At 33.0% G+C, this 27,445-nt stretch overlaps 2 protein-coding genes and 1 pseudogene across 3 annotated transcripts; 1 reads left to right on the forward strand and 2 right to left on the reverse strand.

Annotated features, from left to right (window-relative positions):
* LOC109339291 lies at positions 1,539 to 3,371 on the forward strand (annotated as a pseudogene).
* Positions 3,809 to 5,730, reverse strand: LOC109362412 (GDSL esterase/lipase At3g48460-like). The gene is made up of 2 exons (XM_019608191.1): positions 5,025 to 5,730; positions 3,809 to 4,537 (listed from the first exon to the last, which is right to left on the reverse strand). Exons 1-2 carry the CDS (start codon positions 5,646 to 5,648, stop codon positions 4,031 to 4,033), a joined length of 1,131 nt encoding a protein of 376 aa, XP_019463736.1. The 5' UTR covers positions 5,649 to 5,730; the 3' UTR covers positions 3,809 to 4,030.
* LOC109362418 (lysine-specific demethylase REF6) lies at positions 18,735 to 27,074 on the reverse strand. Of its 2 annotated transcripts, none has more exons than XM_019608212.1 (7): positions 25,996 to 27,074; positions 25,472 to 25,550; positions 25,325 to 25,392; positions 24,973 to 25,123; positions 23,949 to 24,589; positions 22,314 to 22,994; positions 18,735 to 21,613 (listed from the first exon to the last, which is right to left on the reverse strand). In XM_019608212.1, exons 1-7 carry the CDS (start codon positions 26,783 to 26,785, stop codon positions 18,996 to 18,998), a joined length of 5,028 nt encoding a protein of 1,675 aa, XP_019463757.1. In that variant the 5' UTR covers positions 26,786 to 27,074; the 3' UTR covers positions 18,735 to 18,995. The 2 variants fall into 2 exon arrangements, with proteins under 2 accessions (XP_019463757.1, XP_019463749.1); XM_019608204.1 differs by having other exon boundaries at positions 23,916 to 24,589.

The following is a 27,445-nucleotide window of genomic DNA, read 5'->3' on the forward strand; positions in this document are numbered from 1 at the left end:
GAAAGAGGGAAAAGAAACTATATACCATGAAGTTATTAAATACTTTTTATTTAAAAATGAGATAAGATAATATTTATGTTAATAAAAAAAATGTAAATACTCATTTTACTCTCTCTCATGTTTTATGACATTATCGGTTTAGTCATTAAAAAAAAAACCTAAAATAGTTCCAAATTATACTTTTCTAAGGTCAAATTAGTTCATACCAAATGTTGCAAAACGTATTAAAAATAACTAATTTGACTCATATTGAAAATTTATGGAAACCATTTAGGTCTTTCCTTATTTTGAAGAACTAAACTGGTAAATTCGAAAAATATAATAAACTAAAATGAATATTCATTAAAAAAAATGATATCACAAAGTTTATGTCAGGTTTACTATAATCTTCTTTTAGAAGACAATAATACTCTCTAGATACAATTTTCATAGATACCGGGAATCTATAGAAATTACTTAAATCCTACCTTATTAAGTGACCATTTACCATTTGCAATGAAGATGTGTCTAATAGAATAATGATGAGAAAAAAATATAGTTTTATAAAATGTTAGCATTATCCACAATCCACAATTCATGTATAAAGATTCATAAAATTGGAAGATTTTACAATAATATTGTTTTTGTTATTTAGTGACCATTTGTTGTGACTAAGTGATTAATACACCTACATACAGATTTTTAATATGTTCATGCCATTGAAATAAGTTCAAATTTAGCATTTTATTTAGTGACCATTTGTACTCTCGAAGTGACTACTAGTTTTTTTGGGTACAAATGACTAACACTTTGAAACGAAGTGCAATAAATAAAGATTTATAAAATTACTAGGATATTTGAAATACTACCCGTTTTTTTTGTGTGAATGCACTACCAAATGCTTGATGATGATGATGGAAAGGGATTTCTACATAGTACTGGAGAGTCCAATACTGGATAAGATGATGATATGTGGCAAAAATTATTTTTTAACGATCATGATTTTATATTATTTTTGAATAAAAAATAAATAAATAAATAAAGTTTAAAAAAATCTCAACCACATGTTCCAGTAATAGTCTCTCTATTACTGGAGAGGAGTTAAACTCGAAGATGATCCAGCACCCTCTTTCCAGGATACCCTCAAGACACTTGAGGTAGACATTCAACATGTCAATGTATTGTATTTTCCATATTTGCATATAACCTCATTCCCATCATCTGCATTTGATTTCTTTGTATTTAAATCATGTTTCTTATTATTGTGTAAAGTATCAAAATTGCACATCGGTTGAGATTAGAATATGAGCCTAGACCCAATTAATAACGGGCAATCCTCCTTTTATAAGATAATCTTGAGATTAGTTCTATTTTACTTTTAGTAGAGTTATTGGCATTATAATTTCCATTTTAGTGTGGTGAAGCCTATAAATCATTGTATAGGTTAATTTACTTGCATATATTTGATACTTGGAATAAAGGGGAGCCTGAGAATACAATACATAAATGTTAAAATGATATGATTCATATTTAATATTTTGGTTTGAATTTAAAGTTGTATGCATGGCAGCTTCTATTCCAAGGGGAAAGGCAAGACTTGCTTTCAAATGAAGTTAGTTTACTATCAATTGAAACCCACTTTTCTGTGTTTATTTCCGTGGATGAATTGCTCATGTTCATGTCTACTTTCAAGTCATTTGAACCTATTTCATGTAATTGTGTATAAGGTTAGTTGTCTACTATGAAACATGAATACAGATACGAATACGATATGTATCCGATACGTAGACACATTTTTTCTAAAACATGGGATATGATACGTTCAGGGATACGTGTATAAAGTAGTAAAAAAATATACATAAAATTATAAGTGTAAATCAAAATATACAAATTAGAAAATATAATAGAAAATTCAAATCATTGTCCTCTAAAATTCCAAGTACCAAAACTACAAAATATAGTAGAATAATTCATAAACTTGCTTAAATAAGTTGGTTTTTGCTTGATTATTGAGATGTCTGTTAGCTTTGATAAAACATATCTTATCCTATCATTTTTTTGTTGTTGTTGAAAACGTATCAAATACCTATATTCATTTTTTTTTTCATTTTTATTTTAATTTTTGGATACTCTACGAATACGTATCCTTCACTAATTCGAGGGTATCCATGTCGGATACGTGTCCAATACCAATACGTGAGGGTGTTCGACGTATACAAGATTTAGAGGTTGTCTACATCTGCTCCTTATTCTTCTCTACTTTCAATTAATGTTGCTTCTTTCTTCAATTCTATTGTTTTTGTATATCTATCTATTAGTTGAGGAAACCAAATATATATTCTTGTGTAATGAAAGCATCTATAATGAAGTTCTAAGGCGAGGCACTTCTTGATATCATCAATAGTGATCTTCTCTTCTAGCATTTAACTGCAGGTGTTATATTACCTTCTATTTAGTAGATGATAATATCAGTCAAGAAAAAGGTTACAGCATCCACAGTGCTGAGGATAACAGAATGCATTCTAATTTGGACTCAGATATAGAAAATGAGTGTGGTATCTGGTTAGAGTCTTGGACCAAAATGGTTTTGCTTAATTGCTGTAGTGCTATGTGTACAAATTGCTATGAATACTTTATACTTGTAATAATGATCTCATTTTAATTCTATAAACCTGTAAGCCAGTAGTTGTTAATTATGTGACTAGAAGAATCGGGTTATTATTGACTGTTAGCACATCTTTTCATCACTTTGTTAATAATATGCAGTCTAAAAAAAAGTGACCTAGTGAATGAAGTTGAGACTTTCACTTAGTGGGGTTTAGGGAGGGGTATATTGCAGGTTAATAAGGCCAAAATCTTGTTGTTTTTGTCGGGGATGTATAGAGAGTTAACTCTTAGGTCTTGTTTGGGAGTGAGATTTTGGAAGAGAAGGGAAGGGATGACTTTGGAAAGTCTTTTCCTTGTTTGGGAGTTGGATCAAGGAGATGAGAAGGTTTTGAAGGATTTCTCAAACCCTCCATGAGTCAGTTTCCCTAATTTGAGTTTTTTTGGAGATAAAATGTCAAAATAGCTAAATATGTTTAGTAATAATATATAATTACATATTATTGTTCATTTCTCATTGTTAATTTCATTTTTAAGGAAAAATAAAAAAAATATTCTTACATTATCATTAGTTTATCCTCCTTCATCTAAATTTTATACTCTCGAACGAGTGAGAGAATTTCATTCCTTTTCCCTTCCCTTCCTAACGCTTTGATCCCTCTCTTTCCCTTTCCCTCCTAACTCCCAAACAAAGCCTTAGAATTTGTGGGGTTCTATCTCTTTGTTACAAGCCTTCCTGAATATCCTTTGATGCTCTTTTCTTCATGAATTATGAGTGCTTATTTTAATTGAAGAAAATGTACAGGTGAGAAAAAAGCAGCCATCATAAGTGTATAGAATCTGGTCAATTTTTATCCTTGATCATTTGTTTGTGAAGTGTTTATTACACTCTGTTGAAGGAAGTATATCAGTGTTTATGAAGATATCACAAGAAAATGAACTTGCCTTAAATAGAAATTTCATAACATAACACCTTTTCAAGCAACTACTTATAATTGCTTGTTTAAATACACATGCCATGTCTGCAAACTACTAATGTGTTGTATCAGTCTATCAGATATAAGCTGTTTTGCAGTATCAGAATATGAACAAATGCAGCAAACCGTTTATTGCTTTCTTGACAAAGAATAAATGTTTAGGTCTATTCATTTTTACTCAATGGAAATTCTTACTATATTAGAACCTCTCCACTAATTGGTACCAAGTTTAAGATAGCCATGACAAATGACACAAACACAACATTATTGTTAACTTGTAATATATGATGCTGTGGAAATAAGTTCAATAACAAAAGATGAAATCTGGTTCCCTCACTTATATAGTTACATTAGCAGACATAAGTTCAAGCACAAAAGATAAAATCAGATTCCCTTATGTTATATTAGCAGGCACTCTACTAAACCCATGAGAACAATCAAGTAACAAATATTATTCTTGGATGAACCATTCACCCTTGCCTCTCTTTCTTTTCCAATAAAAAATTGAATGGAGGCTGGCTGAAGTTTCCCTGAAGATACATATTAGAAAGAACCTTGTACATAGCCTCAGTTAGGTGAACACCATCCCAATTAATGTACTGAGACGGGCTTGAGCAGGCCGTGGCATTAGGCGTGCCACATGTCTCGAACACGCTGAAATTGTAAGGTGGATCTTGTGATCCACAGCAGGCTTTGAACACCTCTGTGAATCCATATTGGTCCGGATTCTTGATAATTGTGCGGTAGGCGTTCCAGTAATCAGCATAAAGTATGACAGATTGAGGATACTTTTTCCGGAGTTCATCTAATTTAGCTTGCAGTACAAGGTTGTGTGTGTAGCTTTGGTTGTTGGCGCTTTTCACGCATCCGATCTCATCGCGGTCGTCGGGAGAAGCCAGATACATAGCTAATGTTAGGCAGCCTGTTGGTGGCAAACCTTGTACAACTAGGTACTTGGCACCCTTCTCAAGCACTGCCTGCAAAACAAAAGAATAAAAATTATATTAGGAAGGAAAGATGGAGATAGAGAATAGGTGTTCAGAAAACAATGTAAGACTAGTTTTAACAAAATGATGAAAACTGTATAGATGTGATTTGTGAGGTATGTATAATCAAGAAAAGAGTAAAAATCATTTAGAGGTTCTTACACTTCTACATGGAGACAGAGCATATGTCTGCACAAAACAAAGTTAGGACAATTTTGACAACACGATGAAAACTATGTACATGCTGTATCTTTGTATAAGTGTGTAAAATAACATTTCTCACAACAACAATCAAGTCTTAATTTCACTAGGTAAGGTCGGCAACATAGATCCAACAATGTCATAATGCTCTATCATAAATCATATCCACGGACAGTGATCGGGGTCGGCTTGGGAATAAAATTATTATGTGGTAAGAAAATATAAGTGAGATATGCTTTTGAGTTTCAAATTATAACCAATAAGCAATATTATTTACCTGTAAGGCTCCAGAGACACTGCTAATTGCTAGTTTCCTTATGGTATCAGTTGAGACTGAAGATCCAAGAGTATAAGCATAATCATTTACTCCAATCTCACCAAACCATATTAGAGTCTCATTAAAATCTTTGCACCCTGATTCCACTCCTTGACATGCTTGGCTCTCAAGGTACCTATTAAACCATAGAATCTGTGTCTGAATGGACTCAGGAGTGAAATCAAGGGAAAGATTGTTCCTAACAAAGAACATATGATTTATTGCTGTAGAACCAGCAACAGCAAAGTTCATTCCAGAAGATTCATTCTTTTTCCGGTGAAGATAAGGGGTCAAGTATGGCAATGAAAGTGATTCAGCTACAAAATCAATAACAAGTCTTCCATCACAGTATCTATTAGTGGAATGGTTAAAGAAGGTTTTTCCATATGGTGAGTTTGATACATGACCAAAACCACTTGGACCATTACCATTTTTAGTGTTGCCAGTGTCAGTAAAAGAGTCTCCAAAGGCATAAACCTTCTTAAAGGGTCTTATTTGATTCTCATTATTAGTTGTTGCAGAAGAAATTGGCAGAACTAAGAAGAGTGTGCATATGGTAATGATTTTAGAAGAGAGGAGTGCCATAGAAGAAAATGGTCACTTAATTTGATTCAGAGAGTAGGTACCAACTTGCTCTATTTATTAAGCTTGAGGCTTATTATATATTCCATACTATACATAAATTTTAATAAATAGTATCATAACTACCAATAAGGGAGACAAAAATTTAGGTGAAGTAATAACTACTACCTATATTTATATTCTGCTGTATTTTGTTCCATGCTCTGAATTTAGTCTTGCATGCTGCATTGTCTTGGGTCAGTTTCAGATTACATCAATAATAAATTGTTATATCCTCCTACTATATTTTTCTACTAAATCGTCCTACTAATCCTTCTATTCATAAGAAAATAACAAATATCACAATGTGATACTTTATTTATTAGTGATTGGTTTATAAGTAACATGTGTCACTTTCTTGTGTATGTCACGATTATAGAAGAATTTAGTAGGAAAATTCTCAGTGCTCATGGTACTCTCATAAGAGAGTAATTGAGGAGCTAATAGTTATGAAGATGCTGAAGGGAAATGAGAAATTTTATACCCTTTTAAGGCTTTAACATATCTTTCTATGATTTCTCTTAGTCACTTTGAAAAGGAATGAAAACTCTTTCTCATTCCAATAAAATATTGATATATAATAAAAATTGATATGTATGTTTGTATTACTCAAATTTTTTAATAGATATCACAATTTTATTTGATTGATGACAAGGTTAGGGACAATTAATCTGTATTCTTTGAAAATGGAGAATGTTAAGAAAATCAACATTAAAAGAATTTATTAATGGTTACTTATCATATTGCTTTTATAAATGAGGCAAGTAATAGTATATACATTAACCCGGTTCCTATTCCAATATTGTATATAGATAACAACCCTTGGGTTTCTTTAGTTTGAGAGAAATTAAATCATGATTATATTTATTTATCATTATAATATGAGAGATTATAATTTGGAAAAAAGTTCATCATATTGAAGCTTGTGAAAATGTTTTTTTCCCTAAAATAAAACCTTCAATAATCTAAACTAATAACCAAAACAAGTTAGATTAAAAAAGTAGCTTATAGTGGAGAAAAAAAAAATCAAGATGACATATGTAGTTGAATCTTCTGCTCATATTCCCTTAGTTTAGGCTAGTTCGTTTCATAAAAATAATGTTAAGGCTTTTAAAAAGCCTATATATTTAAAAGGTCAAGCTCTAGCTTAACAAAACTTTTTTAGCTTATCAAAGTGACACACTTAATATGATTCATATTATATTTGATATTTCAATATTTGCAATACAATATTAAATATTTTTATTCTTAATTTAATCCTACGTTTGCATTATTTTTCATAGATTCCTAATACCTATTTGGTTTTTTTGGTTTATTCCTAAAAACATATTGCATATTTTAAAAGCGTAATGCATGTTTCTTGTATTTGGACACATACCACAAGTCCACAATCTAAATATTAGGTTATTTATTGTGTTAGGCTTATTAATTAGTGAAAGCATATTTAAATGCATTATTAATATTTTAAACTACTAAAAATAGATCATATTAAACTCTATTTTTTTTAATGTCCATATAGTCCTCAAATATGAACCAATAAAATGGTAGTTTAGTGATGTAAAGTCTCATTAGATGCCACAATAAATCAAATGTTAGTATTTCAAATCTTGAAAGCGATACTTACTAGAAAGGACAATCACGCATCTTAAAATGGATTGATTCATCACCAATAAGATAATAAAATATTATTGATTATACAAAAAAAACTGAAAAAGATATTGATTTACGGTGACTAGTGAGTAGGGTTGGAAAGTACGTGTCTACGTGAATGAGACATATCTAACACCAACCGTTTATAATTTAATGTGTTTGGCTGGAAAAAAGATGCATACTGGTTACCAGTTTCGTAGTAGTAGCTCTTGGAAGTAAATATGCGAGCAACTTTAGTTGCACAGGTATGCATCTCATTAATGCCCACCGACCTTGAAAATTCTTGGACGAAAGCTCCTCACATTTAAGAATTTAATATTTATGTATAGTTAGTGTAAAGTTTTTTTTACACTCATATTATATCATTATATTATGTATTATTAATTTGTATTACTTTTGTTTGATTGAATGTCAGGTTGATAGTGTAAAAAACAGTTACACTGTTAGTGTATATATATTAAATCCTAAATTTAAATCAATTTGTTACTCATGCTATAAAAAGTATACATTTAAATCAATTTGTGACTCATGCTATAAAAAGTACAGAATATATGTATAGAATTTAATTTTGATATATTCAGGTTGATGTGTAAGTTTAATATAGTCTCATCAATTAATTATGTATCAATTGCACTGTCATTTGAAATATTTGATTGATAATAGTTTTGAGTTTTGAATGTTGAAATTGTTAGATAATCTACTAAAAATAGGCCAATCTTAAAAAACTTCAAAGGTTGAATATTAATATCGGAATAAAAATGTGTCATTGTAAATATATGTAACTTCAAATGTATACTTCTTTCAAAGATTAATCTTAACCTTTATGAAATTTCTAAAACTATTCTTATGATAATGATTAAATTGTAAATTTAATTAAAATATAACTACATAAGTTAAAAAGTTCCAATTGACAATAGTTGGTTATAGGAAAAAGTGATTTTAGCTTAAGCTAAAAGGTAAGCATCTTGAGGGAGCCAAATCTTCTTCTATCCCAAAGTTTATATAATTTCATGTATCTTTTATTTTTCATTGGTTAGAAAAATAAAATAATAATTAAATATATATTAACTTTGTATTTTCTGATCAGTAGAAATGAAAGGATACATGAAATAATACACATCCCGAAATAGAAGATGTGCTCGACCACCACTCACAAATCAAGTTTTAGGGTTGGTATGACATATTTGAAGCCTCCAGCTCTATCATTGATTTGGCCTTTTGAGAAACAATGTTTCTTTTTCTCTCACTTTATTATGGATTGTGTAAGGATTGATGAATGAGCTAGCAAAGTTAACAAGAAAGAACAAGTGATGCCAGACAGATTCTGATTCCTGATTGATTAGCCACCATTTTGTAAGAATTATTGAACTGGCTTCATTTAAATTTGAATTGCCTCCATTACTCATTAAGTAGTGTTTGAATTCTTACATTTTCTAGCTGAATTGTATCAAATTCACTTGGTTTACAAAAAAAACCTCTAGATTTGTGTATATATATATATATATGAGAAAAAAAATGTATTTAGCGAAAATGTATAAGTTTTATACGTTATCATTTTATCATTCATCATTGACTTAAAAAAGTAATACAAATGTAGTTACCTTACTTTATGTCTGAACTAGTAGGAGACCCGTGCATTCACACAAATAATAATATGTATTGTAAGAATTTAATTAAAAAGTGATTGCATAACTTGTTAAATGAAATGTGATTGAGGAATACATACTTAAACATGTTTTGCTTAATCCATTGCTAATGTAAAGATGGTGGTACAATGAAATGACATTGAACCTGTAATGTTAAAAAAAGCAAACATGTTAAGAAAAATTGAATGAATTTAGATGGAAAACTTCTTTATATGGAAAACATGTTAACTATTAAAGATTTTGGAAAACTTCTTTATAAACGACATTTGTCGTTGTCTTCAATGATTTACCATCCTTGTCATGTATCAATATCTTCAATTCATTTTTGCTCTGTACTCTTGAAACAACCACATACAATTGATCATGACTAAATACTGGTCTAGGTAAATACAACCCCACACTCTCTAGTGATTGCCCTTGCGACTTGTTGATTGTCATAGCGTATGACACAATTATAGAGAACTGTCTTCTGATAAGCATGAAAGGTCATTGAGATTGGGATGATGACATTGATAACCTAGGAATGTAAGTGATATTTCCAATGTTTTTTTCCAGATATTATCTTTGCCTCAAGTACATGATTAATCATCTTCGTAACCACCAACCTTGTACCGTTACATAACCCTTCAGACTGATCTAAATTCCTTAAGAGCATAATTGGGGTCCTTACTTTCAGCTTGATCTTATGATTTGGAAGTCCTGATGTTGAAAGTGAATTTAGAAATTCAGGAGTTAATATGTTGAATGATTCATTGTCATTAGCATCAGACATATCAACTTCATCTGAACTCAATTATTCTTTTTCATCGCATGTAAGTATACATTAGAATAGTTATTAATATAAATCTATTAAATTAATACATTTAACATAATGTGTATGTTAAATAAAATTGAATACTTTACCTAGAATTTTCATCAGAACATATTCATTGATTTGATCAACAATCTCAATTGTTGATACAAGTATTGCTCTACATTGAAGAAATTGTTCATCCTTGTAATGTTCTTATAAGTTTGGGTAGATGCTACTGACTATCGCATCAATTGAGTTATCATAATCTACAATCAGAAGTTCCTCTGGGATATCAATTTCAGCAGAACCATCATTAGCTTAAGATAATTTCCCATTTTCCATCTTTAGTATCCACTCAGAGAATTGCTTGGTATCTGATTCATTGTCATGATTTTGTAAACGCATGTTCTTTGTTAGGGTTAAAACTATACATTGATGCCAAAGATAAGAAGTATTAATTGTTGCATGCACAATATCTGAACGAAAATCTCTTGGAGCCACCGATAATATTTGTCTAAAATCACCTCTAAATACTAAAACTTTTCCTCCAAACAAAATGGAGCCATTTGTTGTTCCCATGATGTCACAAAGACTTTTATCAAGTGTTTCGAAGCAAAACTTATGTGCCATTGGAGCTTCTTCCCATATAATTAACTTTGTTTGTTTCAATAACTCTGCAAGTTCAGTCCCTTGATGAATGTTGCAAACAAAGTTGGTATTAAATTTTGAATTTAGAATGTGTTGTCCTACCCCGGGTAATAGTAAAGAAGCTATACCACTTGAAGTCACAATCAATACAATATGCTTTTGAGATCTCAATGCATATGTTATAGTACGCTACATGTGCATTTTTCCAGTTCCTCCATAACCATATAGAAAAAACATGCGGCATTCTTGACGGTTAACGACTTGCATTATAGTCTTGAATATTTGATATTGTTCTTCTGCATAATATAAAATGAAATTGTTTGTTATCATCTTATTATTAGAAATAGATTTATTAGTACTAACATTACATAAAGAATGTTGTAAGAAATTGGAAGTACCTATTAAAAAGTTGAAAAAAGTAGGGAAGTTTCTCTTTAATTCATATGTATCATAATTAAACTCTTGATATATTAGTCTATTGCCTAATTGACTTGTTATGTACCCATTTGGGTATGACATTGAAGGATAGTCTTTCAAACTTCTCCAATTTCCTTCAAGTAGTTTTTAAATCTCCAATAAAGTTAAATTTTGTAGTTGTTCATCCGAAAGCACCAACACTATAAGTTATAAATTGTGTCATATAATTTAAGATATTTAAATAAAATAAAGTTATAATAATAAAATGTAATATAATTGTTGAATACCTTGATTATTGGAGATATTTATTTGATTGTAAAGAATTCCATCAGATAACCATTGTCACGTGTTCTCCCAAACATGATTTGGTCTATTCATTGATATGGATAAAAGCATTGTGACAAATAATTTCCTCAAGTAGAAACCAGAACCCCAATCCTTTGCTTCTCTTAGTGCTTCAATGTATTCTCTATCATCCTTAAGTAAGCCACAGGCAAAGCACACACCCCTGAATGTTTCATATCGAATATTTGAAACTGTTCTAATATCTTCATAACATGTTGCTCCTTTAACAACTGCCAACATCATCCTAAGATAGTACAACTCACCGGTGCATGAAGAAACCAAATTAATCTTCCAATTGTATAACCTGATTTTCTTGGCTTCCAAGACCTAGTTTTCTTCATATAAACAAATTTTGACACATATTAAGCATAACCCAAAGTTCTACATTCTGGATATTTTTTATTAGATTCCATCCAAGATGTAAACATAAATTCTGATACAATTGGTCTTGAAAGAATGTTGCCAATATCCTCGTGATCATTAAAGTAAACATGTTGTTCTCTTGGAAGATGAAAGTATAATCATTCAACAGCAGGTTATCTTCCATGAATTGGAAATTTAAAACATCTCCAATATGCTTCTGATGGTGATCCATATCTACAATCAAGATATTGCTTAACCTCATCAATGTTACCGGGAGCCTGCGATGCACCATCATCTGTTGGTTCAATAACAGTAGTGATCCTATCATACCTTTTGTTTATATACTTGAATAAGTACTTAACTGAGGTACTTTGGTTACACCACTCCATATTAATATGAGCTTGGTACTTAGTTAATAGATGCGGGTTATAAGGGACAACATATCGATTGTCAAGAGAGATGCCGTTTTTTCAACAATGTTTCCATTATCTCTTCTCATATAAACAAGATATTCTTCTTCATCAACAATTGTAGATTGTTGAAATTGTTTTGGAAAATACCGAGAACACTTACCATCTTTCATACATGGAGAATACCTATTGCAAGAACCACATGGACCATGAATCATATGTGACTTCACCAAGTTGCACAATTCAGGATCATCATTCTGATTTGGAATCTCGGCGGAGATAATTCTATCAATATCATTTGGAGAAGGATATTTGCTAGAAGGATGCAAAAAAAATAAGCAAGTGCACATGTGATAAACCTCTCTTCTGAAATTCAATTGTGTACATATCTGAAATAACATTAAATCATAAAGGAATAATAAGTATCTAAAATTACTTATATAGTAACATATATGAGATAAAGCTAAATATATTGTGAAATATATACTTACACGCAATTACTCTATCCAACACATGTCTTTTCTTTATATCTTGAAGCAACTGTTCAAACTTCATTTTGAACACTCTTGAGATTATATCTGGTCTATCATGTAGCTTCAAACCCAAAGGATTAAGGAATCTTACAATTTCAGGCCAATTTGGATTGCATGTCATTGTTAGAAACAAATCAGGAAATCCCAATGAACTACAAATGGCCATCCCATCAAAGTATAATCGATCCATGTACGTACGACTACCAACAAAGGTTGAAGGTAATATGACTCTTTTTTCAATATTTGATCTTTCATTTTGGTCATTTGTTTGAGACATATTCAAATTTCTGTATTTATCAACCCTTAACTTTGATTGATTTTTTATATAAAAGATAGTCGATCAGACTCCACCATAGTATAAGCATCAACTAAAAGTTGATGAAATAGTCTTCTTGACCTCAACAAAGTTTGAGCCTCATTCTTCCTTGTTTGCAATATAAAGGATGTCTATTCTTTCACTGTTAGACGATTTCGTTTCCTATTTTCAAAATCAGATCTGGCAACGTGACAAACATCATGTCTATAACCATCCTCCCCAAATGGAAACAACGATGGATATTGAAAAGCTAAATAGCTTGCATATAATTCATCAATTCTCTGTAAATGACCAGTTTGTGTCTCCATAATTATATCTCTTTTTTATGTTGAATCAATATCTCCAACTATTAAAGCAGCCACTTCAGAAATTGTTGGTAAGTTATTCACTCTACCATCAGAACTCCTTTCAAAAATTAGCTTCAATTTCAAATTAGGAATTACACAATCTCTTAATCTTTCCCTTGCCACTCTGAAGGACTTTGCATGAACATTATTTTGATCCAACATTTGTGATAATTGGAAAACTACTTAGGAATCAACCTTGTTGTTCCTATATTCATCAATTGAACAACAAATCAATAAGATTTCACATAATATAAAAAAAAATGACATTATTATTCATAGTAATATTATTATTTACCTTAATCCTTCCATTCTGTTTTGAATTTCATGTTATGTATCATAAATGTAAAGTTGCGCAAACTTTGGGCCTTGTCCAGGCATCGACAACATACTCCCAATACAATGACATGGTTGCCTTTGTATCCTAATAGTTGGAGGACCTCTACCATTTTTGATAGATCTATCAAATTTTGCACCCGCGTATGTGAAGGCAAACATCATGTTATATAGACGAATATTGTTTTGATAATTTAGACTATTACGAGAGTACAAATCAAAAAGAAGATGTTGAAGGATTGGAGGAGGTGTTTTCAATAAGGGTATTTGTACTTTACCATCACTACAACAGAGTTCATATTTGGGTGTTGTAGTATTTCTATGTTTATGCTTTTGCCCTTCATACCACATGCATGCTCCACAATGATCACATTCAATAATAGGATCACCAATATCAGAATAACCTAACCAAACAATTTTAATGTTAGTGGCTATTTTTGTGTACTATAAATTAAATTTTAAAATGTATAGTAAATAACCTTGATGATTTTGAAACATTGACAATATATGGGAATTATCAAATTGATCTTCATCTTCTGAAGAGTATTCAATATTAACATCGTCTAAATATAAAAAAAATATAAGATATTATTGTTAAAGAGAATAATTAAATTAACTTATTAAATGACTAATAATAAACTAAATAATTGAGTTAATACCTTCTATGTCATTTTCGAAATTGACATCATCTTCATTTGTATGATCATTGAATTGGTGACTATAACTTTCCGTTGATGAAAAAGGAACCATATTTTCTTTTGTTGTTGCATTGCTGTTCAAATTTTGAACATCTAACATTTTGCCATATTTATTCATAAGATTTATGCCTATAGATTCTTGATTGATAATTCTTTTTTTCCTAGCCTTGTCATGGATTTCTAATGGTTGGGTATGTGATATCGAAGTTGAACAACCGTTGATGTTGAATAAACCATAGCTCTCTTTCAAGTTGACAGTATTTAAATCTATATGTGAAAGTGGGGTTCTACTCATTTCCACCTGTGTAAAATTTTGTTCTTGGGACTGCACCACTGAACGTGGTTGTTTTGTTCTTGAATAATTTAAACTGTTATCCTTCAAAACTGACTTTCTTTTATTTCTTGGTATTGAAGAATAGATGTTTGGATTATTTGTATCCATTTGATATCAAACGAAATAGATATGCATTCACAAAATCAAGTCTTGTTTTATGCATAATGTATAAATCCAAGTGTAAGATTATTGCATAACTTAAATAATTAAACAATAATCCAAACAGTAATAACCGAACAAACATTTTATGGCCTGTTACAGGTGGAATACATTCTCTTTAATATTTAGTGTTAACTTTGATTTCACTTTTTTTAGTTCACTTTACCAATTGATGGTGTATTTATGAGTACAGAAATGTTAGCTTCCTATTTAAAAGATTACCTAACCATAAAATTTGAAATTTTTACTTTTGAAAATGGCATTTTATTTATTACTGCAGATTTGGATCTGCTTTCAAAAACTTGTGTTACTTAGTAATAAAATTATATAAATTAATAGTTGAAAATAATACTTTTTTGTATCCATATAACAGTCCATACAATGTAAGTCATACATATGCAATTCATTTAAAAAATGTCCGCATAACATTATCTAACATGTTACAAAATAATTTTAAGGCTGACACAAAATAAATTTTAATGTTGGTACAAAATGAACAAAACAGATAAAGAAGGAGATCATAGTAGGATAGTCCATAAGATGTCTGCTTTGATAATCTGACCGACGATTAGATCACAGAATAAATAATATTCAGAATGAATCAGAAATTATAGTATCCTTAATAATGTAACCAATCTCTAATTGAATACAAAAATAATTTGAACAATAAATTCGTATACATCAAACTGAATTCCAAAATACCAAAACCATACACACCGTTCTAGAATCTACCAAATATAATTGAAACAACAAATCAGAATTATATAGGTTTTTAACAAATGAAATTAAACATGTCAAAAGAGGAAAGTTAAATATTGAAGAACAACACAAAAAGTAACAAAATGAGATTTTAAACATCAAATTTTTAAGTCAAACAATGTCAAAAAAGTAACAAATACAAACTATATATATTGAAAGATACAAAAAAGAATTAAAAATAACATTTTTAAGACAAAAAATGACAAAGTAACTTAGTATAGAAGTATACAGAATGAACCACACATTATACTGATTATAGTATATCTCAATCATCTAAATCATGTGTAACTCAACAGAATTAATTTGAACAATAAATGTTGAATATCAAACTACATTCAAAAATATCAAAATCATAAACACCAATCCAGAACCTACGAAACATAAGTGAGACAACATATAACAATTACTAATGTTTTTTATAAAATGAAATTAAACATATCAAATGAGGAAAGTTTAAAAAGTTACAATGTTCAAATAAGATGTTCTATAGTTAAAATAAGTAACAACAACATATATAATTAAGATTATATACTCATACACTTTAAAATATATATCACTTCATCCTCAAAATTCAGAAACACATATTATGGGAGAGACCTTGTATACACAAACAAAGTAACAACAACATATATAACTAAGATTAGATACTCATACACTTTAAAATATATATCACTTCATCCTCAAAATTCAGAAACACATATTATGGGAGAGGCCTTGTATACACAAACAAAGTAACAACAACATATATAACTAAGATTAGATACTCATACACTTTAAAATATATATTAATTCATCCTCAAAATCTAGAAACACAAATTATGGGAGAGACTTTATATAAACAAACAAAAGCGTTACCTTATGGGCATAATATTGTATACCAGCTATAAACGAAGAATGAGCATAAAAATTGCTTTCTTCAACCCTACACAAAGATGTACTTGTTAAGAAGAGAGTTCAAAGGAAGAAGTTTTAACTAAAGAAGAACTGTTTTCAAGAAAACAAAAAATCAGAAAAATAAAGTCATAACCCTTTTTTTTGTTGAAGAAAACGATAATCCAGGTAAAGAACATTGCATCTTACCTGAGAAGGATATGAATCATGGAGAAGAAATAGCATGTTGAGAGAGTAAGGTTTTTTTGAAAATGAAAGAAGGGGAAATGAAAGGGTTTGGCATCCCGGTTTGACCTGTTAAGGGAGAAGAAGAGATGACTTACGAAAATGAAAGAGGGTAAGTGACTTTTGCTGATATTTATTTCTGACTCTTGCATTGTGAGTTGACATATTTTATTATCTTTTTTGAAGCTTTACCTTTCTTGTAAAAGACTACATAGCTTTCTGCCGCATGATTTCAGCTTTGTGTTTTCCAATGTAATGTTAAAAATAGCATATCAACTCACATGCATATATAAAAGTAGAAAAAGGTAATCAAAATCCACCTACTATGTTATTATGTTATATAAAAGTAAATATTGCGTAGGAAAATCAAAACTGAATAGCCAAAAAATATAGATGGGGAGATAGTTTGTCATTCAGAGAATGATCATTGATCTACAAGAAAACAACTTTAATAAATGGAGATTTATAATGTTAAAGCTCAAATATTTGTTTAATATTTATAAAATTGTCTTATATAAAATAAAACCATTAAACCTATAGATTATAGCCTAAAATGAAGTGATGTATGTTTTTACACGTTAATGCCTTTGTATGATGCCATCATCTAAAATTGTAAATGATTAAATTTTAATGTCATCATGATTATCTTATCATTTTAATGTCATAAACATACTCATAGCGCGGGACCAGGAATGGTAGTTATCACCATTCAACAGTTTAGAAACCAAAGCGGTTATGCGGTTATGGGATTCTCAGTTGGATGTATGAAGAAAGGAGAAGGATTATCTTGAACTGGGTTAGCCAAATTCATCATGTGATTATCAACACGATTTTCCATATGAAGGAAATTATGTCCCAAAAAAATTGAAATTGAGATGTAGAGATCGTTGAATCACAATGTTGAATCACCAAAACAAAAGATGCGCAATGGAAAGTAGCAGAATCTCTTCAAAGAAGAAGCTCTGATACCATGTGAAAGTTCAACACCTCCATCGGTTCAACAATGGCAATGGATGACAATCAATTTGGAGGAAGAAAAGAAGAGGAATTTGAGAGAGGAAGAAGTAAATGTTAACTAGAAAAAATTCATTCATTGAATTGTACAGAAGATATAAAACTTCCTAATATAGGAAGAAGATGAAAATTAACTACCTAATAACTTCTATTTACTAAAACTGGAAATAAAAGAAAATAATGTAAAAATGCAGAATCACATAGATTAAATATGTAAAGTTATGTTTTCTTCATCATTCTGATCTTCCTTGATATCTGACAAAAGTGAATAGATAAATTAGAGTGGCTAGTTGTACTTGCCACACTTTTTTTTTGATAATAATCTATTTAATCTATTTACAATATGAGTGGAGATCTACTTACTTTAAGATGAGTTTTTTAAACTTATTCTCAATCCTAGCCATCAATTTTATGAACATCTAATAATTTAAATCTACTCACTGATTCAAACCATTGGATTTCCCTAAAATTAATGGTTAGGATAGAGAGTAAGTGAATCTTTCCTCTTACAATATTGCAGAATTTTAGTTTTTGGAACAGTTTAGACTAAAGTCATGTTCATTTAAAATTTTCATTGCACTTGTTTGTCTTGATCTTTGTTTTGATCTGATCTGAAAAGGAAAGGGGAGGTGTCATCACAAACAAAATGCCTTGGTGAATTAAGCAATTTTCCAAGAAAATTAGTTATACCTAACATTTACATTATTTGAATTAATATCCAGTAAGCCTTTCTTGGATCTACAAGTCATTATTTTGAAAGTTGTGAGTGGTGCTATAATGTCATATAGCAGTGAGTAATGTTCAAATAACATCACCCAGTTTATAAAAAAACATCACTCAAACAGAAAAACAGAGAAAACATGAGATCCACCTATGGGCACTACTGGCCACTATGTTATGTCAAATAATGCAAGATAACCAACAAGACGTTAGTATAGTGATATAAGGCTCCATTAGATCCCAAGATGATCAAAATGTCAAAGTTTCAATTCCTGTGAGCAACACTTGTTAGGGGGCAATCACGCACCCAAAAATAATTAGTTCCTTATTAAAAATGTGAAGGGACACTTTTGGTAGTATGAAAAAAAAATTGGAGATACTTATCTTGGCATCTCATGAGTACAGTTTTCATGAAGCATGTGCCAAGCACATGACTTCCATACCAAGTAGGTGGAAATTTAGCAACATCAATTGCATGAGACATGAAATGTATGAGAATCATGTACTCATATCCAAGCAATTGCTTTGATTGCAATAAATAAATGGGTACAAGAACACCCTAAAATGCAGAATTAATAGTTACTCCAAATGACAATTGCTGGGATATCCTAAACTGTTGCTAAAATTTAGTCCTAGGCTAACAATTGAGCAATACATTCATAAATTCATCAACCATGTTAAATAAGACCAGTTACACCTGCTATTAACAATTAACAACTCTTCTTTGTTGTATGACCAGTCTTCCGCTTGTGACGACTGAAATCAGAAACAAATCTGAATGTTTGCCCACAACCTGGCTCGGCACATACATAAGGACGTTCACCAGTGTGGACTCGTATATGTTCCGTGCGAGCCCATGCCCATTTGAAAGTCATCTTGCACCCCTTCCAAGGACACTTCAAGGGGCGGTCATCCTCATGAACACGGCGATGCTGAACCAGATATTTGTGTGAGAAAAACTTCTTGCCACATCCCTTCACAGGACAAATATTTTTCTTATGTTGCATCAGCTCCAGTTTAGACCCAAAACTCATTGTACACCCCTCAATGTCACACTGGTATTCTGCTACCTCCTCCTTAATTTTGGCATGCCGAGCTGAAATCTTTGCAGTTGTAGCACTCTTCACACTGTTCCTTTTGGTTTCCTTTTCTTTTGATTTTCCTTCAGACTCCTCAAATTTTGGGACTCTCTTCCTAAGGCGTGTGCTAGGTCCAGTTACTTCTACTTCCTCCTCCTCTCCATCTCCCTCCCCCTCCACATCCTCCTCCTCTTCCTCTTCTTCAGATTGATTATTCTGCACACGAGGTAGCTGCTTCATTTTCCGAGGAGTCTTCGATTTCATTCGTGTCTGGGCCCCTCTCTTCACAGGTTGAGATGCCGGCCTTCTCACACGGACAGAGTTAGCTTGTTTCATTTGTTGCAGTGTCTGCGATTTAGATTGCTTACTCCGAACAGTTTTCCTGTTCTTCTGACAATCATCCTCCATTTGGTACTCTGAATTTATATTGTCTTCAGCCTCCCATTTAGCTTGTTTCATTTTTTGAAGAATCTGTGATTTAGATTTCTTACCTCGGACAGTTTTCCTATGCTGCTGAGAATCATCCTCTATTTGATCATCTGAATTTATATCCTCTTCATCCTTCCATTTAGCTTGTTTCATCTGTTGAAGAGTCTGTGGTTTAGATTTCTTACCTCGAACAGTTCTACTATGCTGCTGAGAATCATCCTCCATTTGATCATCTGAATTTGCACTGTCTTCATCCTTGCATTTGGCTTGTTTCATGTGTTGAAGAGTCCGTGATTTAGATTGCTTACCACGAACAGTTCTCCTATGCTGCAGAGATTCATCCTCCATTTGATCATCTGAATTTATATTGTCTTCATTAATACATTTAGGTTGCCTTCTTTTAGGAGTTCTACACAGCAGATGAGAATTATTTTCAGCCGAGTCATCCATAATTTCTCTATCACAACATTTGATTTGCCTGCTCCTAGGAACACTCCTTCGCTGCTTCTCCAACTGACCATCGGACATTACATCTTTCCCAACAATGCACTTGGCTTGCTTGTTTTTAGGAGTCCTTCTTGGATACTTGTGAGAATGAAGCTCCAATTGGTCATCAGATATAATATCCTCTCCAGCAAGGTATTTATCTTGTTTGCTTTTAGGATTCTTTTGTTGCTGCTTTCGCATGTGGTGCTCGAGTTGGTCATCAGATGCCATTGTAATGTTTTCAGCAAGGCATTTGCGTTGCTTTGTTTTAGGTTTCCTCCTCTGCTGCTTCTGAAAACAAACCTCCATTCGGTCATCATCAGAAATCACATCTTCATCAATGTATTTGCCATGCTTGCTTTTAGAAGTTTTTCTATGCAGCTGAAGAGAACCAACACCCAATGAATCCTCTGAAATTGCCTCTTGCTTGCTGCTAAGCTCTTCCCTGGGCGAGCAATCAAAATCATCGCCCACTGTATCATCTGAAACCACATCGTTCTCAATAAATTCAGCTTCCTTGGCATTAACATTCTTCCTAAGCTGTATATGAGAATTATCATCCAGCGAATCATCTGAAATTGCATCACTTTCAATGCCTTTTGTATGCTTGCATATAGGCCTCCTATGATGCTTCAGAGGAGAATAATCCCCCTCTGAAACTGTGTCATCTTTCTCAATATGTCTGGTTCTCTTACTTCTAAGAATCCTCCTTTTGGGGTGATTCGATTTATCTTCAATTGAATCATCTGAAAGACAATCACTCTTGGCAAAACTTCCTTTCCTGGATCCACCACTCTCCACAGCCATTTTCCTTTTTCTACCAGAGTTTATAATAGTGTTGCTTTTGTAGGTGCCTTCTGATCTCTCCATTTTCTCATCATGTAATGGCCACCCATGTAAGCTTTTCTCATCCACAACATCCTCAGCATCTCCTTTTACTAAAAGGGGATGGACTTGAGTGGACATCCAAACTTTACCACACCACTTACCAGCAACTACCTTTTTCTGCCTGTTGCCCCTTCTCCGATAGACCTTGGGTTCTGTGGGTGAGCTTGCTGGAAAGCTACAACCAAATGCATAATAAATAACAGAATTGTAAGGCATCTGCTTGCTATAAAGTGGAGAGCGACTAAGATTGGCACTATAAAAGAGATTGATTCCCAGCTTTACAGCCCAGTCCCCATTCCCAGGAGTAGCTTCCTCGCTGTCTAGAGCTGATTGGATCTTTTCCTCATCATCTTTATTAGCATGCCTGTATGCAGTATTCTTCCACGTGTAATCAATACCCAGTTCTTCTGCCACAAACTTAGCTTCAGCCTCTATTTTGGGATAATCTGTAGAGAATTATGTAAAATAAATCATAAACCATTTGCAAGAAGAAAAATGCCAGTAACTATAAATTATAAACACTCATAATCATAATCCTACAAATGATGCAAATAAATGAAGAGAGCTCAAAAGTGATTCAGTAGCTACGAGGTGGTACACCAATTACTAGAGGTAAATGACAATTATACATAAATATGCCAAATCAGAAAGAACATCACCGATGCCCTGATTAGTGAATGGATCTTGTTATTACTCATCATAACAGGAAAATCATAAACTAAACGGTTTTTCTAGGGCTAAAATATGAGAGCAAATAAAGAATTTCAGTTTCATGCATTGTTCATGCTGATGCATTAACATCACACAATACCTTCTTACAAGTCTATGATATCATGGAAATACTTCAATCAGATTATCAGACCACTTCTTTTTCAATTAGTAAATTTGAATAGCTTTTTCATCTAAACAAAAAAACAAACTAAAACCACACTTCTCTTACCTGGCTACCTAAACTGAACATAACTTCCATCATAAGACTGTTTAATAACCAAGTTTCAATTGCATTTTTTTTTTTGGAAAAACAAAAGAAAGGAGGCAGAGTTCTTTGCAAAGAACTTGGAAATGTGATAAGGAATTCACTATAAACGGTGTTCTTTTATTAATAAAAGGACTTAAGGGGAATAGCTAATCAATCAACCACAATACCTGGATGGCATAGAAGTAATATGTGTGCTCCTCCTATAGGGCGAAGTTGCTTCTCTGCTTCTACAGCATGCTCTAGGCAAAAGACATGCATTCTGGATGAGTCTTCATCAGACAGTGGAACCAATGAAACATGTTTATCGATAGGAACCACAGCCTTGCCTAACAGTGATGTTTCAGCATCTTGGGAACAATTTGACATGGAATGACGCACTGCCGCCATATTTTTAAATGCAACCCCTGAAGTGATGTCATAATCTTCTGACTTAACAGAGTAGTCAGAAGGACTCATAATGTGCTCAACCCTCTTATGCATATAATCCTCATAACTTTCAGTACTATTCGAAGGAATATCACCTCCTCTATCAAGTCTAACCCCTGGACTGGCATGACAATCTTGAGTGTGAGAAGGCAAACAGGATATCTCCTTAGATCTAATTGCTGATGGATGATTAATCATGTTCAACTCATCACCTTCAACTGCAATATCTGATTCACCCTTATCTTCCTCAGAGTCAGAGGAATCTCCATATGCTGAAGCCAATAACGAAAGAGCTGTACTGCCTTTTCTTTGTTCGGTATTTAAAGCCTCTACATAATTTTGATCAGCAATCTGTGTCTGTTGTTTGATAGATTGAACAGGAGCATCATATAAATCTTCATGGGCATTCTGCTCTGTCCATCCTGCATGATGGGACAAAATGTGTCACTAGTTATGCCTTGGTCATGGAAAATCGAAACTGTGAACTTATATGCACAAATTTTGGGAGATAAAACAAAGGAGATAGAGAAGGCATTTAGCTGCTTAGATAAATAAATTGCCTCTTTTCTTATGCACACCGCTAAAGGTGATGTGTAGCCATTGATGCTTCTTACTACTCTACTATGATGCAAATATTATAAGCTCATGACAATAACATTCTAAGATTCCGCACTCAAGAGTTAAATATACAACTAATCAACTCAACCATCTCCCTGCTTTACATGAGCACAAAAGGATCCAACTGAGTTTAAAAGACAGAAAATTGAAAACAAAAGATAAATATAGATGCAGTAGACTAACAGGCAGACCTACCAGCCATTAGGTGATTTATATAACAATCAATGTTTTCACAGAAGGAAATAATTTGTTTCAAATAAAGAAAAAAGACAACTTAAAGTGGCAAGCAGAACCCAGGAATAAAAAATTGTTTATTCCTCAGTTGATTGGTACAATCTGGGATGCACTCCCATTTACCCCACTCCGTATTCCTCAACTGTAGAACTAGAACCCAATATGATGAAGAGTAGCAAACATAAATAAAAAAAATGCAGGGATCAAAACAGGATAGCCTCATCTCAGGCTCAGGCCAATGCAGAACCAGGCCATATCCCCTACAGACTCAGCATTAGTGTTGCTGTTTTACAGTAGGAAGTTATCATATCAGACTGGCCATGAACCTTAGCTTTTACATATAGAAAGATACTGACCAAATAAATAGGCATAATTCCCAATGGGCATATAACACGGACCCGAAAATTACCTACAACATGACGTCGTCGTTATCCTAAGATCGGGAAGAAACAGTTTCTAACTATAATATTAAACTAATAAATAAAACCTGCCTGTACTTGTGCAAGACTTGGGAATGGTTGCACCTTCATGGGCAACAGTGAAGTTATTGCTAGTTAATCCAGAACCAACAATCGAATCATTAAAGAAACTGTAATCAGCTGACATAAGGGATCTAGCTGCAGGTTCTCTAGGCTGTACAATAGCAACACATGCAAAGCTTAATATTCCACATGTGACACATGAAAATAGTCTCTGATCCGACAACCCATCTCCTTGATTTGTTTCTCTTTCAGTGTCTTTTTGTAGTGTCTTTGAACTTGAAGTGCATATGTTACCACCCACAATCAATGAGGAATCCCACAGCGTACCAAACTTTTCTTTTACAGAATAAAAACCTTTTACTTGCCTGATTCCATGATTAGTGACAAAAGCCAGGTCATCAGAAATCAAACCCTTTGAAGAATTTATTCCCTTCGGATTGCTTACGTCCATGGACTCAGGGTTTAGTTGTTGGGACCCAACACGTAATTTTGAGCAAGCAGAAAAATCAGAAGAGCTATGAGGAAGAAGTACTATAGCAGAGCCTTTGCCGAGTACATGAAGCAAACCATTGTTCTGTAGCACGTCATGTACAAATAACTCTTTGATTACAGTTTCTCCTTCACCTTTTCTCTTATCTTTAAGTCGAGAACTGCGTGGTTCAGCACTGATGCCCCCAGGGAGTCTGTATGAAGAAGACAATATTTACAGGGTGTTATATACTGTAACAGCTATAATTGTCATCAGATTAATAGCCTTTATGCCATGAGAAACAATATTAGTTTACATGAAATTCTCACCTGGGAAAACCTAAAAGGCAATCACTAACAATATCTTGATCAGAAGCTGTACATATATGTCGGATTATATCTAGAATGATTCATCAACATATTTTGAACTTGTGTATGCAATTACATCATCAAAAGGTTAACAACATAACATTTTTAATAATCGTCAATATACAAAAATGAGTCAGGACCACTAAACAAAGCAAAAGAAATAGATAGAAGAGTTTGGCTGGACTCTCCTATACCCAGTAAAAATAAGTTTCGATAGGTAGAAACAAACCTAGAGCACAAAGCAAGGCCAAGGTCATAAAGTAACTGGAAATGTGAAACCATGGGAGGATAATTTATCGAAGCCCTGCGAATAGCAGCATCTTTAGCCACCCTCAACCATTCGGGTGTCGCAATGTTAGATGCCTCTCCACAATTAAAACCTGCACATCATACATCCAAAGGAATAGAAACATTCAGTTATTGCCAGAAATGATAATCACAAATACTAACACCCCATCCCGCAGGAGAGATCTTTGAGCCCATAAAATACCAACTCTCCTACAAGCTTAAAATGCTAGGTGAAAACTCATGAATAACAAAGCCTTCTACAGTCACATTCTTCAATTCTGTAAGTTTCTTACCATGACTAAATCCTGTGTGATAGGCTCCTGGGAATGTCACAACGAATTCCCCAGCATTTTGAACTAACCTGATTCAATGGAATTGGAAATTAATGTTGAGATGCATGCATTCACAAAATATAGCAGGACATTAATAAAATTAAGTACCTGCAACACGGAACACCTGCACCAATAAATATTTCCGGCGACATCACTGTAGTTTTCTCACCAAGGATAGCAAAAGTAACTGTTGAATGAGAACAACATCCATGTAAATACTATAACATATATCATCCTCTTAACAAATGTAAACTTCATAAAATTTTATTTATGAAGCTTAATGAAAATAAAGTCAATGGGAAGGAAAACAGAAGGAAAAAAACTTGCTCAGAGTATACCACAAGATGCGCAAACAAAATGTTATGTTATGTCCACTAAGTCAAAAACAGAGTCAACCAAGTCAAAGTCACCATAAGGGTTTATCTCTCCACAGTTATCATACCATTGTTTGAATATTTATGACGGAATGAAGTGAATACAAGTTGGTTTCATTTCATTCCATTCTGCTATTAAAGCAGTCCAAACAATGAAACCTAGTATATTTCCACTGTTCAATCCATTTCCATCAATTCAAACATATATAAGAGTAACAAAATGTTAGTATACTCTGAATGAGAGGCAGAGTGACTCACCAAGAGGGTTAATCTCTCCACCATATCCATGAACTCGAACAACTTCTTCAAACGCAAATGCAGCATCTCTAGGGACACCATACCAAGTCTTTGAAGTACCCAAATGAAGATAATTAAGACTATGCAAATCATGATCCTCAACATGCCAAGCAAACCAACTAAACAACATAGCCACATAAACCATTGGTGAAGTAACACCAGGAATCTCTTCCTTCATAAACCTCAACAACGACCCATTCGCCCTCGAAACCACTCTCATGTTCCAAGCACTGTCACCCACACTCTCACCTCCATTACTCGCTGGACCGAAAGCCGAACCGGGCATGTCGTTGGCATACTCAACGGAAAACGGTTTATCCAACGTGGCCTTCCAATACAGAGTTTCAACCTCAAGCGCAGAAGGAGCAACAACGTTATTACTCTTGCTTGAACAGTGTTTCTTGAGATAGGTTTTCTCGAATGCTTTGGCTTTGGCTTCGAACTCTTTGAAGGTGTAGTGGCCCCCACTCTGCCAGACAGGGCGGCGGACGGGGTGAGGACGGCGGGGGCAGAAGCCGATCTGCTGCTGGCGCGTCGTGAAAGACGGTTGAGAGCGGTTGAGGTTGGAAATAGCGGTTTTCTTAGGAGAAGGTGGAAGCGGAGGAATGATCTTACAGATTCCGTATCTAGAAGCTTCTTTCTCGATCTTGAAAATGTAAGCAATTGGATCTTGAAACTCTGAAGCGGTTGGTCTGTATTCTGGAGCGAGTGGAAGCGATTTCAGCCATGGCAAAACCTCCGGGTCCGCCATTGAACGGTGGAGCGGTTACGTTTGTGTTTATTTATTCAGAGCAACATTTTCAGAATGAAGGAACCCTTGATCGGAATCTAGAGACTGTGGTTTTTTATTAGGTCAGTTTTTTTTATAGCTCACACTCCGGTAAAGAACTAATCTCTTTCGATAATACGGCTATTCGATGTTATTGCTTTTTTGGTTGCTCTGTTTTTATTACAGAGCATATAAATGTGAAAAAGATAAACAAATTGGGTATTTCGGGGGCAGAGCACTCTGCTACTGGTGGGTGAGGTTTTTGTTATGGGTTTGGGATTTTAGACTGATATTTGTTGTCAAGTAAATATATATACTTTTAGCTGTTATTTACTGAGGGTTGCCACTGTCTAATTGTCTCCTTATTTTCTATTTCCTGTCGTGTAATAATATTTTGTCTCATTTATTTTTTACACACCCGATTAGGAGAATGTTGAAAAAGTTAACATGTTTTTGGGAAATTGTTTAAGAAAGTTATGAAAATGATATTGCATTAAAAATGTTGACTTACTTAATTTGTAAATTTTAAAAATGCCCTTAAGGTATTTTCTTTTAATACAAGGATATTTTATTAATATCAACAAAATTTATTATGATCATGTCTAATCTTGTATGTAAGGTTGAGGGACACTTTTAGTGCAT

The sequence above is a fragment of the Lupinus angustifolius genome, chromosome LG01, assembly GCF_001865875.1.
Source record: "Lupinus angustifolius cultivar Tanjil chromosome LG01, LupAngTanjil_v1.0, whole genome shotgun sequence".
In the NCBI taxonomy this organism is placed as follows: Eukaryota; Viridiplantae; Streptophyta; class Magnoliopsida; order Fabales; family Fabaceae; genus Lupinus; species Lupinus angustifolius.